Here is an 11,919-nt window from a genome sequence, read left to right on the forward strand (position 1 = left end):
CACACACTACCTTCCAGAAATTCAACAGAATGCTAATACAGCAATGGTTTATTCCACCAATTAGATTGTAACTATTATAATCTAATCATTTCTCCTCAGGTCATTCTCATATTAATCACACAAGTGTGCTTTTGGAATACCTCATATCTAAATTTAAGATTTCATCCTTAACCTCCTAAAGTGTTTGCCAATCTTACAATGCAATACATATTTAATCAATTTACAAGTATTCCCAAAGTATTAATATTTCCAGTCTTATGCAAAAATTCATGTCCAAGATCCCCAGAAACTCAATACAGACCCTCAATATGAGACTACATAATATCAAAAGCAAGTTGTATATACTCAATATATAATGACATAGAGTAAACCTTTAAACTGCACAAGGGAGACATAGATATGCAACAAAAGGATGGGAATAAAGCAAGAATAAATTCCTACTGGATACACAATTTTTTACTTACTTATATCCTGGATCTGGTACACAGGTAATTGTTATATTCTCCAGAAAGATTGTGTTGTTCCTCTTCTGTAGTATTCCTTATTTCAGTACTCATGGCCTTTCTTTCCATGTTTCTGTTCAATTTTTACAGCTTTCATAAGCAGATATTTTGTGTTCAGTTTTTATAGCTTTCATAAGCAGATTAAGACTGGCATGTCTTAATCTTTGGAGTCTCCACCTCACCTTCAGAATTCTTCTCATATTTTCATGTATCACACTGTCAGAGATAGCCAGTAGTCTTTGACCCTGCATCACTTTGCCTGGTCTTCAAGGTCTCCCACAGAAATCAAAGAGAAGAATAGATGATTGCCTAACTCCAGCATCTTATATTCCTGCATAACAAGTACCTCAACATTGACACTAAGTTGTGCAACACTCTCAAGTAAAGTCTTTTGGGATCAAATCTATGCCAGCCTCTGAGTGTCAGGGATATCTGAGCATGGTATCCTTGGTGCACTGTGCAAGCATTCTCTCCATGGTGTTCTTTCAAAGGACTTTTTTATAATTACACTCTTGAGCCTGCATTAAATGTGATCTTGCCAACAACTGAGATGCCTTCATGGAACCTTTTCTACATGAGTTGAGTATCCTTTATGGCCTTCACAGTATGACCTGTTATGCCTTCATGACTGAAATAGCCTAAATGACATGTGTTTCATCTATGGTCACAGTAACCCCTATGAATTGGATACACTCCATGACTTTATTTTCCTCTTTGATATATATAATCTCTACATCCTGAGTAGGATTTATCAATTTAGCAGATTCTTTATCCAGCTTAGACTATGACTTGTATATCCTCTATTTCCTGAGAAAATATGACCTGCAGAGTCTGACCTGTGTGGCCTTTATGATCAAGGTAGTCTGTATTTCCTTAGTAGTCTCTATGACCTCTAAAGCCTTATGGTTTAAGTGTTCTCAATGATCTTCATAGCCACCATCACCTACAAAAATCTCTTTGGCCTCAGTACAACAAACAGCCACACTAACAAAGAGAAAAAGAGAGAAAACTCAAATTATTAAAATTCAAAATGACAAGGAAATACCACAACAGACACAATTGAAATACAAAACATAATTAGAAGCTATTTTAAAAATATATACTCCAAAAAAATAGAAAATCTCAAAGACATCAACAGGTTTCTAGAGACATATGAATTACCTAAACTGAGTGAGGAGGACATACTAAATTTATTTTTTTAAGTAGTTCCATCCACAATTTATTGAATTATAAATCAGATTAATTAGATGTTATGATGATTAAGTAGAGAATAAACCTGAAAAATAGTCATAATGGGCTCTTGGATGTCAAGGTGTCTACCAACATTATTGGAATGTTTAAATTATTAGAAGTTAAGAAAATTAAGTACCTATCAAGGATTCAATAAAAATATTTTTAAAAGACAATCATATTTGGTAATAAATTATTTATAAAACTGATAATTTCAAAATAAATAAAACCTGAGTTGAAAATTCCTCTCCCCCCGTACCCTACCCTAGCACACATATCGTATATCCCCATTTTCATTCAGGTCAGTGTGCCTCAACCTTTAATGAGCATACCTGTCTGGATTTCCCATTAAGCAAGCAGGTTGTGGGGCCTGACAGAACACTTCTAACAAGCAACAGATAAAGCTGATGCTGCTGAGCCTTGGACCACCCCAGGAGCAGCAAAGTGACCCAAATGTATCCTCACTAGGACAATATCTGGCCTAACAAGTGTACGGTTTTATAGTCTCCAGGCTGTAATATTTTGCAATCAAATAAATAACCAAAAATGATCACAAAAAATAAGTCTTAGAAGAAAAGAATGTTTTAGTTAAGTGAAAGCTTGAAGTAAACCAAGTTGGCAGTGTTTCTATTTCTCTGACAGGGACATCTCTGATACATTACAATATAAATCAGTAAGCCAAGTTGTGGTAGTTTTAAAAAATGAAGTTACTATAGCTTGAGGCTCTCCTCCAGTTAATTCAAGTCCAGAAAATTCAAGCCGTACACTGCAAAACCACTATTAAAAAATCTTTAATGGTAAAGTGTCCATTTAAATTATTTGTAAACTTGTTTTAAGCTACCCCATCTTCTCCTCCTCTTTCAATAATCAAATGCTGCTTTTTCTTCTGTCTTGTAGCTAAACAGCGTGTAACACCCAATGCTCCTCCCTTTAGAAATTGAACAAAATTGTCTCCGACCAAAGGGCCCAATGCAAAAAGGTTGGTTTCTTTAACACATTCATAGGTATATGCATCTATTTCCACAGGATTACCCTTACATGTGATTGGCTGGCTTGAGTTATGGCCTAGGTAACACCCTTGTTCCTTTAGAAAAGAAAGATTAGGATGAGAACCTATCAATACCATGGCTGCAGACAGCTTAAATATTTTCTTCAATCCAGAGATGCTTTGAAGAATGCATTTCATGTCCGACTTAAAGGAAAGCACATGGTGCTCAGGAAAACTGGTATAATCAGACAAAAGATTTGAGTCAGCAGAATATATCTGAGTACACATCATATGATAGACTTTATGATATTCAGGATAAAGCTTTTTGGGAAGCTGCTTGAAAATTAAGCTTGGATCAGTTACTCATCTGTGAAACACATGGATCACAGGGATATTATTGTTGTAAGCATATAGTACTGCATCAGCTGCAGTAAGCCCAGAACCTACAATTAACACTGGATCCACTTTGCCACATAACTTTCCTTTGCTTATAGCAGCTCCAAATTCAGACACTGAATGAAACACAAAAGGAAAATCTTCCCCTTCAATTTCGAGATGAGCAGGAGAATCCAATGTTCCAGTTGCTAGAGCTACATTCTCAGCAAAGAGGCAAAAGGGAACATGAGAACCATCTGCTGTTTGCTGATAACCTCTGATTTCCCAGTTTCTCTTGATAAATTTTGACTTTTCTATCTGTAAATGCTTTGTTGAAATATCTGAGTCTTGACTATCATTATCATCCTGATCTCTGTAGAGTCTTTTTTTTTTTCTTTGTTGTATATTTATTCATACCCAACTTCATCCCAGAAGAAAGGATTCAAGGTAGCTTACATAAATGTATGCAGCAGAGTAAATTAAAAATAAGTTAAAGAGCCAGGTGTGGTGGTGCACACTGGTAATTCCAGTAACTTGGAAGGTTGAGGCAGGAAGATCAAAAGTTCAAATCTAGCCTTAGTGACTTAGTGAGTCCCTTAGCAATTTATTGAGACCCCGTCTCAAAATAAAATACAAAATAGGGTGGGAATGTGGCTCAGTGGTTGAGTACCCCTGAGTTCAATCCCTGTTACCCTCCCCCCAAATCTCATGAATATTTACATTATGTAAAACAAAGACAAAAATTAACCTCATGTCAGTTCAGGTCAGATTTGCCTCTAGAGTAGGTACCCGCCCCCCTCTTTTTTTTTTTTTATTATAAAATTGTAAACAAATGGGATACATGTTCTTTCTCTGTACATGGCGTAAAGGCATACCATTTGTGTAATCATAAATCTACATAGGGTAATGTTGTTTGATTCATTCTGCCATTTTTTCCCTTCCCCCCCTCCCCTCCCACCCTTCCCCTCCATCTATACAGTCCTTCCTTCCTCCATTCCTGCCCCCCTCCCTAAACCCAACTCCAACCCCAACACTAACCCTTCCCACCCCCCATTATGTGTCATCATCCACTTATTAGCGATATCATTCTTCCTTTGGTTTTTTGAGATTGGCTTATCTCACTTAGCATGATATTCTCCAGTTTCATCCATTTGCCTGCAAATGCCATAATTTTATCGTTCTTTATGGCTGAGTAATATTCCATTGTATATATATACCACATTTTCTTTATCCATTCATCAATTGAAGGACATCTAGGTTGGTTCCACAATCTGGCTATTGTGAACTGAGCAGCTATGAACATTGATGTGGCTGTATCTCTGTAATATGCTGATTTTAAGTCCTTTGGGTATAGGCCAAGGAGTGGGATAGCTGGGTCAAATGGTGGTTCCATTCCAAGTTTTCTAAGGAATCTCCACACTGCTTTCCAGAGTGGCTGCACTAATTTGCAGCCCCACCAGCAATGTAAGAGTGTACCTTTCTCCCCACATCCTCGCCAACACCTGTTGTTGCTTGTATTCTTGATAATCGCCATTCTAATTGGGGTGAGATGGAATCTTAGGGTGGTTTTGATTTGCATTTCTTTTATTACTAGAGATTTGAACATTTTTCCATATGTTGGTTGATTGCTTGTATATCTTCTTCTGTGAAGTGTCTATTCATTTCCTTAGCCCATTTGTCGATTGGATTATTTACATTCTTGGTGTAGAGTTTTTTGAGTTCTTTATAGATTCTGGAGATTAGCGCTCTATCTGAAGTATGATTGGCAAAGATTTTCTCCCACTCTGTAGGCTCTTTCTTTGCATTGCTGATAGTTTCCTTTGCTGAGAGAAAGCTTTTTAGTTTGAATCTATCCCAGTTATTAATTCTTGCTTTTATTTCTTGTGCTATAGGAGTCCTGTTGAGGAAGTCTGGTCCTAAGCCGACATGTTGAAGCTCTGGACCTACTTTTTCTTCTATAAGATGCAAGGTCTCTGGTCTGATTCCGAGATCCTTAATCCATTTTGAGTTTAGTTTCATGCATGGTGAGAGATATGGGTTTAGTTTCATTCTGTTGCATATGGATTTCCAATTCTCCCAGCACCATTTGTTGAAGAGGCTATCTTTTCTCCATTGCATATTGTTGGAACCTTTGTCTAGTATGAGAAAATTGTATTTATTTGGGTTTGTGTCCGTGTCCTCTATTCTGTACCATTGATCCACCTTTCTATTTTGGTACCAATACCATGCCATTTTTGTTACTATTGCTTTGTAGTAGAGTTGAAGATCTGGTATTGCGATACCCCCTGCTTCACTCTTTCTGCCAAGGATTGCTTTAGCTATTCTGGGTTTTTTATTCTTCCAGGTGAATTTCATAATTTCTTGCTCTATTTCTGTAAGGTACATCATTGGGATTTTAATTGGAATTGCATTGAATCTGTATAGCACTTTTGGTAGTATGGCCATTTTGACAATATTAATTCTTCCTATCCAAGAACATGGGAGATCTTTCCATCTTCTAAGGTTTTCTTGAATTTCTTTCTTTAGTGTTCTGTAGTTCTCATTGTAGAGGTCTTTCACCTCTTTTGTGAGATTGATTCCCAAATACTTTATTTTTTTCGAAGCTATTGTGAATGGGGTAGTTTTCCTAATTTCTCTTTCTGAAGATTCATCACTTATATATAAAAATGCCTTCGATTTATGTGCATTGATCTTATATCCTGCTACTTTACTGAATTCACTTATGAGATCTAAAAGTTTTCTGGTGGAATTTCCTGGTTCCTCTAAGTATACCATCATATCATCAGCAAATAGGGATAGTTTGAGTTCTTCTTTTCCTATTCGTATCCCTTTAATTTCTTTGGTCTGTCTAATTGCTCTGGCTAGAGTTTCAAGGACGATATTGAATAGAAGTGGTGAAAGAGGGCATCCCTGCCTTGTTCCAGTTTTTAGAGGGAATGCTTTCAGTTTTTCACCATTTAGAATGATATTAGCAATGGGTTTAGCATAGATGGCCTTTACAATGTTAAGGAATGTTCCCACTATCCCTATTTTTTCTAGTGTTTTGAGCATGAAGGGGTGCTGTATTTTATCAAATGCTTTTTCTGCATCTATCGAAATAATCATGTGATTCTTGACTTTAAGTCTATTGATATGGTGAATGACATTTATTGATTTTCTGATGTTGAACCAACCTTGCATCCCTGGGATAAAACCCACTTGATCATGCTGCACTATCTTTTTAATATGTTTTTGTATGCGATTTGCTAAAATTTTGTTTAGAATTTTTGCGTCGATGTTCATTAAGGATATTGGTCTGAAATTTTCTTTCCTCGATGTGTCTCTGTCTGGTTTAGGAATCAGGGTAATATTGGCTTCATAGAATGAGTTTGGGAGAGTTCCCTCCTCTTCTATTTTCTGGAATACTTTGAGAAGTATTGGAATGAGTTCTTCTTTAAAAGTTTTGTAGAACTCGGCTGAGAAACCATCTGGTCCTGGACTTTTCTTTGTTGGTAGGCTTTTGATGACTTCTTCTATTTCATTACTTGAAATTGGTCTATTTAAATTGTGTATGTCCTCCTCGTTCAGTTTAGGCAATTCATATGTCTCTAGAAACCTGTTGATGTCTTCGAAATTTTCTATTTTGTTGGAGTATAGATTTTCAAAATAGCTTCTAATTATGTTTTGTATTTCGGTCGTGTCTGTTGTGATATTTCCTTGTTCATTCCGAATTTTAGTGATTTGGGTTTTCTCTCGTCTTCTCTTTGTTAGTGTGGCTAAAGGTTTATCAATTTTGTTTATTTTTTCAAAGAACCAACTATTTATTTTGTCAATTTTTTGTATTGTTTCTTTCGTTTCAATTTCGTTGATTTCAGCTCTCAGTTTAACTATTTCCTGTCTTCTACTACTTTTGGTGTTGGTCTGTTCTTCTTTTTCTAGGGCTTTGAGCTGTAGTGTTAGGTCATTTATTTTTTGAGTTTTACTTCTTTTATTAAATGCGCTCCATGAAAGAAATCTTCCTCTAAGTACCGCTTTCATAGTGTCCCAGAGATTTTGATATGTTGTTTCTTTGTTCTCGTTTACCTCTAAGAATTTTTTAATTTCCTTCCTAATATCTTCTGTTATCCATTCATCATATAGTAGCATATTGTTTAATCTCCAGGTGTTGGAGTAGTTTCTGGTTTTTACTCTTTCATTAATTTGTAACTTCAATCCATTATGATCTGATAGAATACAAGGTAGTGTCTGTATCTTCTTGTATTTGCTAACATTAGCTTTGTGGCATAATATATGGTCTATTTTAGAGAAGGATCCATGTGCTGCTGAGAAGAAAGTGTATTCGCTCTTGGTTGGATGGTATATTCTATAAATGTCTGTTAAGTCTAAATTATTGATTGTGTTATTGAGATCTATGGTTTCTTTGTTCAATTTTTGTTTGGAAGATCTGTCCAGTGGTGAAAGAGGCATGTTAAAATCACCTAGTATTATTGTGTTATGGTCTATTTGGTTTCTAAAATTGAGAAGGATTTGTTTAACATACATGGATGAGCCACTGTTTGGGGCATAGATGTTTATGATTGTTATATCTTGCTGATTTATGCTTCCCTTAAGCAGTATGAAATGTCCTTCTTTATCCCTTCTAACTAACATTGGCTTGAAGTCCACATTATCTGAAATGAGGATGGATACTCCAGGTTTTTTGCTGAGTCCATGTGCATGGTATGTTTTTCCCCATCCTTTCACCTTTAGTCTATGGGTATCTCTTTCTATGAGGTGAGTCTCTTGCAGGCAACATATTGTTGGATCTTTCTTTTTAATCCAATCTGCCAGTTTATGTCTTTTGATTGATGAATTCAGGCCATTAACATTCAGGGTTATTATTGAGATATGATTTGTATTCCCAGTCATTTGGTTCATATTTAAAATTTTTGACACATCTTGGTTCCTCCTTTATTTGACAGTTCCTTTAGGATAATTCTTCCCTTTGCTGATTTGCTTCTTTGTTTTTTATCTCTTTCTCATGAAATATTTTGCTGAGAATGTTCTGTAATGCTGGCTTTCTTTTTGTAAATTCTTTTAGCTTTTGTTTATCGTGGAATGATCTTATTTCATCGTCAAATTTGAAGGTAAGTTTTGCTGGGTATAAGATTCTTGGTTGGCATCCATTTTCTTTCAGAACTTGAAAAATGTTGTTCCAGGCCCTTCTAGCTTTTAGGGTCTGGATTGAAAAATCTGCTGATATCCGTATTGGCTTCCCCTTGAATGTAATTTGGTTCTTTTCTCTCACAGTCTTTAAAATTCTGTCTTTATTTTGTATGTTAGGTATTTTCATTATAATGTGCCTTGGTGTGGGTCTGTTGTAATTTTGTGTATTTGGAGTCCTATAAGCCTCTTGGACTTGATTTTCCATTTCATTCTTCAGATTTGGGAAATTTTCTGATATTATTTCTTCAAATAGATTGTTCATTCCTTTGGTTTGTTTCTCTAAGCCTTCCTCAATCCCAATAATTCTCAAATTTGGCCTTTTCATGATATCCCATAGTTCTTGGAGATTCTGTTCATGATTTCTCACCATCTTCTCTGTTTGTTCAACTTTGTTTTCGAGGTTAAATATTTTGTCTTCAATATCTGAAGTTCTGTCTTCCAGCTGTTCTATCCTATTGGTTATGCTTTCTATGGAGTTCTTAATTTGGTTTATTGTTTCCTTCATTTCAAGGATTTCTGTTTGGTTTTTTTTTCAATATCTCTAACTCTTTATTGAAATGATCTTTTGCTTCCTGAATTTGCTCTGTTAACTGTCGATTGGTGCGATCGTTCAATGCCTGCATTTGCTCTTTCATCTCATCGTTTGCTTCCCTAATCATTTTAATTATGTACATTCTGAACTCCCTTTCTGTCATTTCTTCTGCCATGCTGTCGTTGGATTTTATTGATGTAACATCTAGATTTGTTTGGGGCATTTTCTTCCCTTGTTTTCTCATATTGTTCAGGGATCAGTGGGTCATTAAGATATTGCAGATTTCCTCTATCAACTTATAATGTCCCTGAAGATTGCTAGTATATCCCCTCTTATCCTTCAGTAGCCTGAAGTCTTGGAGGAGGTTGATAATGCAGAGCTCCACGAAGAAGCTGCCTCTCTAGGTGTGGTGACCCTCAGGTGGCGTATATTCCCTGCTAGTGGGCAGAGGTGCCTCCACTTGTTGACCAATGGTCATCCAATGGGGAACCAGACTGCGGGCTGAGGCAAGGCCTGTTTGTGCCTATGTCTCTGGCTTTACCGTCCCTGTGGGAAAACCTCCCCCGGCCAGGAAGACTCACTCGGTGGGGACGTCTCGCTAGTCAGTTGCCCTCCTAGAGGTTCCCCTCAATCTACAACTACCACCTGGGCTGGGCTGTCTTCTTCTGCAATGATCCCAGGGGCCCGGACCTACGTCCTGGGCCTGGGAGCCTCACCCTTCGCAGGCGAGTCTCCTTAGGCTGCCTCTCCCAGAGAATCTGCCCGCCACCCTGGAAACTTCGCTCCGCCCCTAGGCGTGTCTCTGTGCAGCTCTTCCAGCAAGAAGCCACCTAGCTCCTGGGACCCTGCTCTGCACCAATCGCCTGGCTATGCAGCCCCTCCCCTGAGCCACCACCTGGAGCCCCGTACAATAGCTCCGAGACACAGAGACCCGCCACACACCTCCTCCTCCGGACAGCCGCCCGGTTTCCGATGCAGTCACTAGGAATCCAAACAACTCACTTCGGGTCTCCTCCTCCCGCCAACCACCTGTAGCCCTAGGCAGTCACTCCAAGTCCAAGTGACCCACCCTGTTCCTCCTCCTCCTCCTTGGGGTAGCCCCCCAGGTGTTCAGGAACGGTGGCTCCGAGACCAGGTGACTCACCACGCTCCTCCTCCAGGCAGGCCACCGGTGTTCAGGAGCGGTTGCTTTTAGTCCAATCAGCTCACCACTCGCCTCCTCCTCTGGCAACCGCCTGTGGTTCTGATGCAGTCACTCCCAGGCTAAGCGTCCCACCGCTCTCCTCCTCCAGGCAGGCCACCAGTGTTCTGGAGCAGCTGCTCCGAGTTCAAACAGCTCGTCACGCAGCTCCTCCTTTGGCAACCGCCCGCAGCTCTGATGCAGTCACTCCCAGGTCAAGCAACACACCGCGCTCCTCCTCCTCCTCCGGGCAACCTCCCGGCACTCAGGAGCGCTCGCTCTGGGTTCAAACAGTTTACCATGCAGTTCCTCTTCTGGCAACCGCCCATGGCTCTGATGCAGTCACTCCTAGACCCAAGCGACCCGCCGGGCCTCTCCTCCTCCTCCGGGCAACCCCCCGGTGTTCAGAAGCGGTCACTCTGGGTCCAAACAACTCACCACACAGCTCCTCCCCAGGCAGCCACCCGGAGCCCCAGCGGCTGCTCGAGTCCAAGCGCTATGCTGAGCCGCCTCCTCTACGATGATCCCAGTTGTCCGTGTTTACTGCTCCAGCGGGGGGAGGGGCGTCTCACCGAGCAACTCCACTTCACAAATTCCCTGCGTTCCGGGGCTACCGCCCCATCCGGGACGCCTCCCCAACAGGAGAGACTCACCCGGCAGCTTTGAGTTGGTCCCAAGTCTCTCACTATCTCCTCTTTTGAATCTTGCATCCTGGAGCAGCGTGAAATGCAGCCGCCCTCTAGTCCGCCATCTTGGCCCCTCTGTAGAGTCTTGATACAGAGGTTATATAAGTATTCTCTCTGAAATTCTTCTGAAGACCCATGACTTTTACATAATGTTTATAGTAGCGAGCTATTTCTTCTGGCATAACTCGATCCCCCTTTAGGTTCCTTCTTTTGTTAGATATCCAATCTTTAAATTTAAGTCCAGGAAACTCCATCCAATTTCCAAAGCTGATTGTCAACATGGAATCTTCCATATTAGAATTTTATTTTTGGTAGTACTAGGGATCAAACCTAGGGCCTCCACATGCCAGACGAGTATTCTACTTTGAATCCAGATCCCAATTATAGCCTTTTTAAAATTAGAAAACTACTTTTTACTCTTCACCAATTATAATTCTGAAGTCTAGGTTGGTTTGGATATAGCAGCATCTTTTCATGCCACGCCCCACCAGGTGGACCTTTACCAAGAACTAAGTGAGGGATATAGTGATGCTGCTCTAATTTCCAATGCAAAATGGATGGATAATCATACCCAAAGTCAGCATCTGGATGAAGAAGTGTGTCAAAAAGTACTGTAACTGGATTGGATGATCGGCCCTCAAGGCCCTCAGACAAGTATTCTAAGTCCTGATTAACAATGGAAAGATGTCTTGCTTCTTCTAATTTACTATGTAAAATTGTATTTGGATGTATTGCTTCTGATGATAAATATGGTCTGTAGCCTTATAACATATAAGAAAGGCATATTCCTGAGGGTCCATTTCCTATTATTACCACAGGCAAAGTCACTGACGAATCTTCAAGTAAAGAAGTTTCTTCAACCAATGGCATCGCTTTAACTTTTTGCCCCAGATTATCACCAAAATATTGCACTAAGGAATTAAAAATCTCTCCTTCAGTTTCAGTGTCACTGTAATTTCTGAAATGACCGGCCAGGGAGCAGCAGCAGCACCACACAGGCATGGAGCGCTGCGCGAGGGGCACCCCAGCGTGGCTGACAGGGCCGCTGCCGCCGCCACCCCCAGCGGGGCTGCCCAGTCGGGGCGCCCGCTTGCTCGGGGTCGCGGGGTCCGCAGGAAGCCCCTGCCCGGCGCCTCGCCGTTGCCGGGGCTGCCCGGGCTCAGTCGCCCTGAGTCCGCCTCCGGTGGCGGCTTCCGCTCCTCGCCTGCAGGACCTGCCGGGGCCCTAAATTTAAATAGATC

General features: G+C 40.2%; 1 protein-coding gene across 1 annotated transcript; it reads right to left on the reverse strand.

Moving 5' to 3' along the window:
- Positions 1-1,931: 1,931 nt before the first annotated feature.
- Positions 1,932-11,691, reverse strand: LOC124966733 (oxidative stress-induced growth inhibitor 2-like). The gene is given in 3 exon segments (XM_047528352.1): positions 1,932-3,481; positions 10,766-10,975; positions 11,154-11,691. Coding segments are annotated over 3 exon segments (1,653 nt in total). The 5' UTR covers positions 11,681-11,691; the 3' UTR covers positions 1,932-2,565.
- Positions 11,692-11,919: the final 228 nt, after the last annotated feature.

Source organism: Sciurus carolinensis, chromosome 16, assembly GCF_902686445.1.
Source record: "Sciurus carolinensis chromosome 16, mSciCar1.2, whole genome shotgun sequence".
Classification (NCBI taxonomy): domain Eukaryota; kingdom Metazoa; phylum Chordata; class Mammalia; order Rodentia; family Sciuridae; genus Sciurus; species Sciurus carolinensis.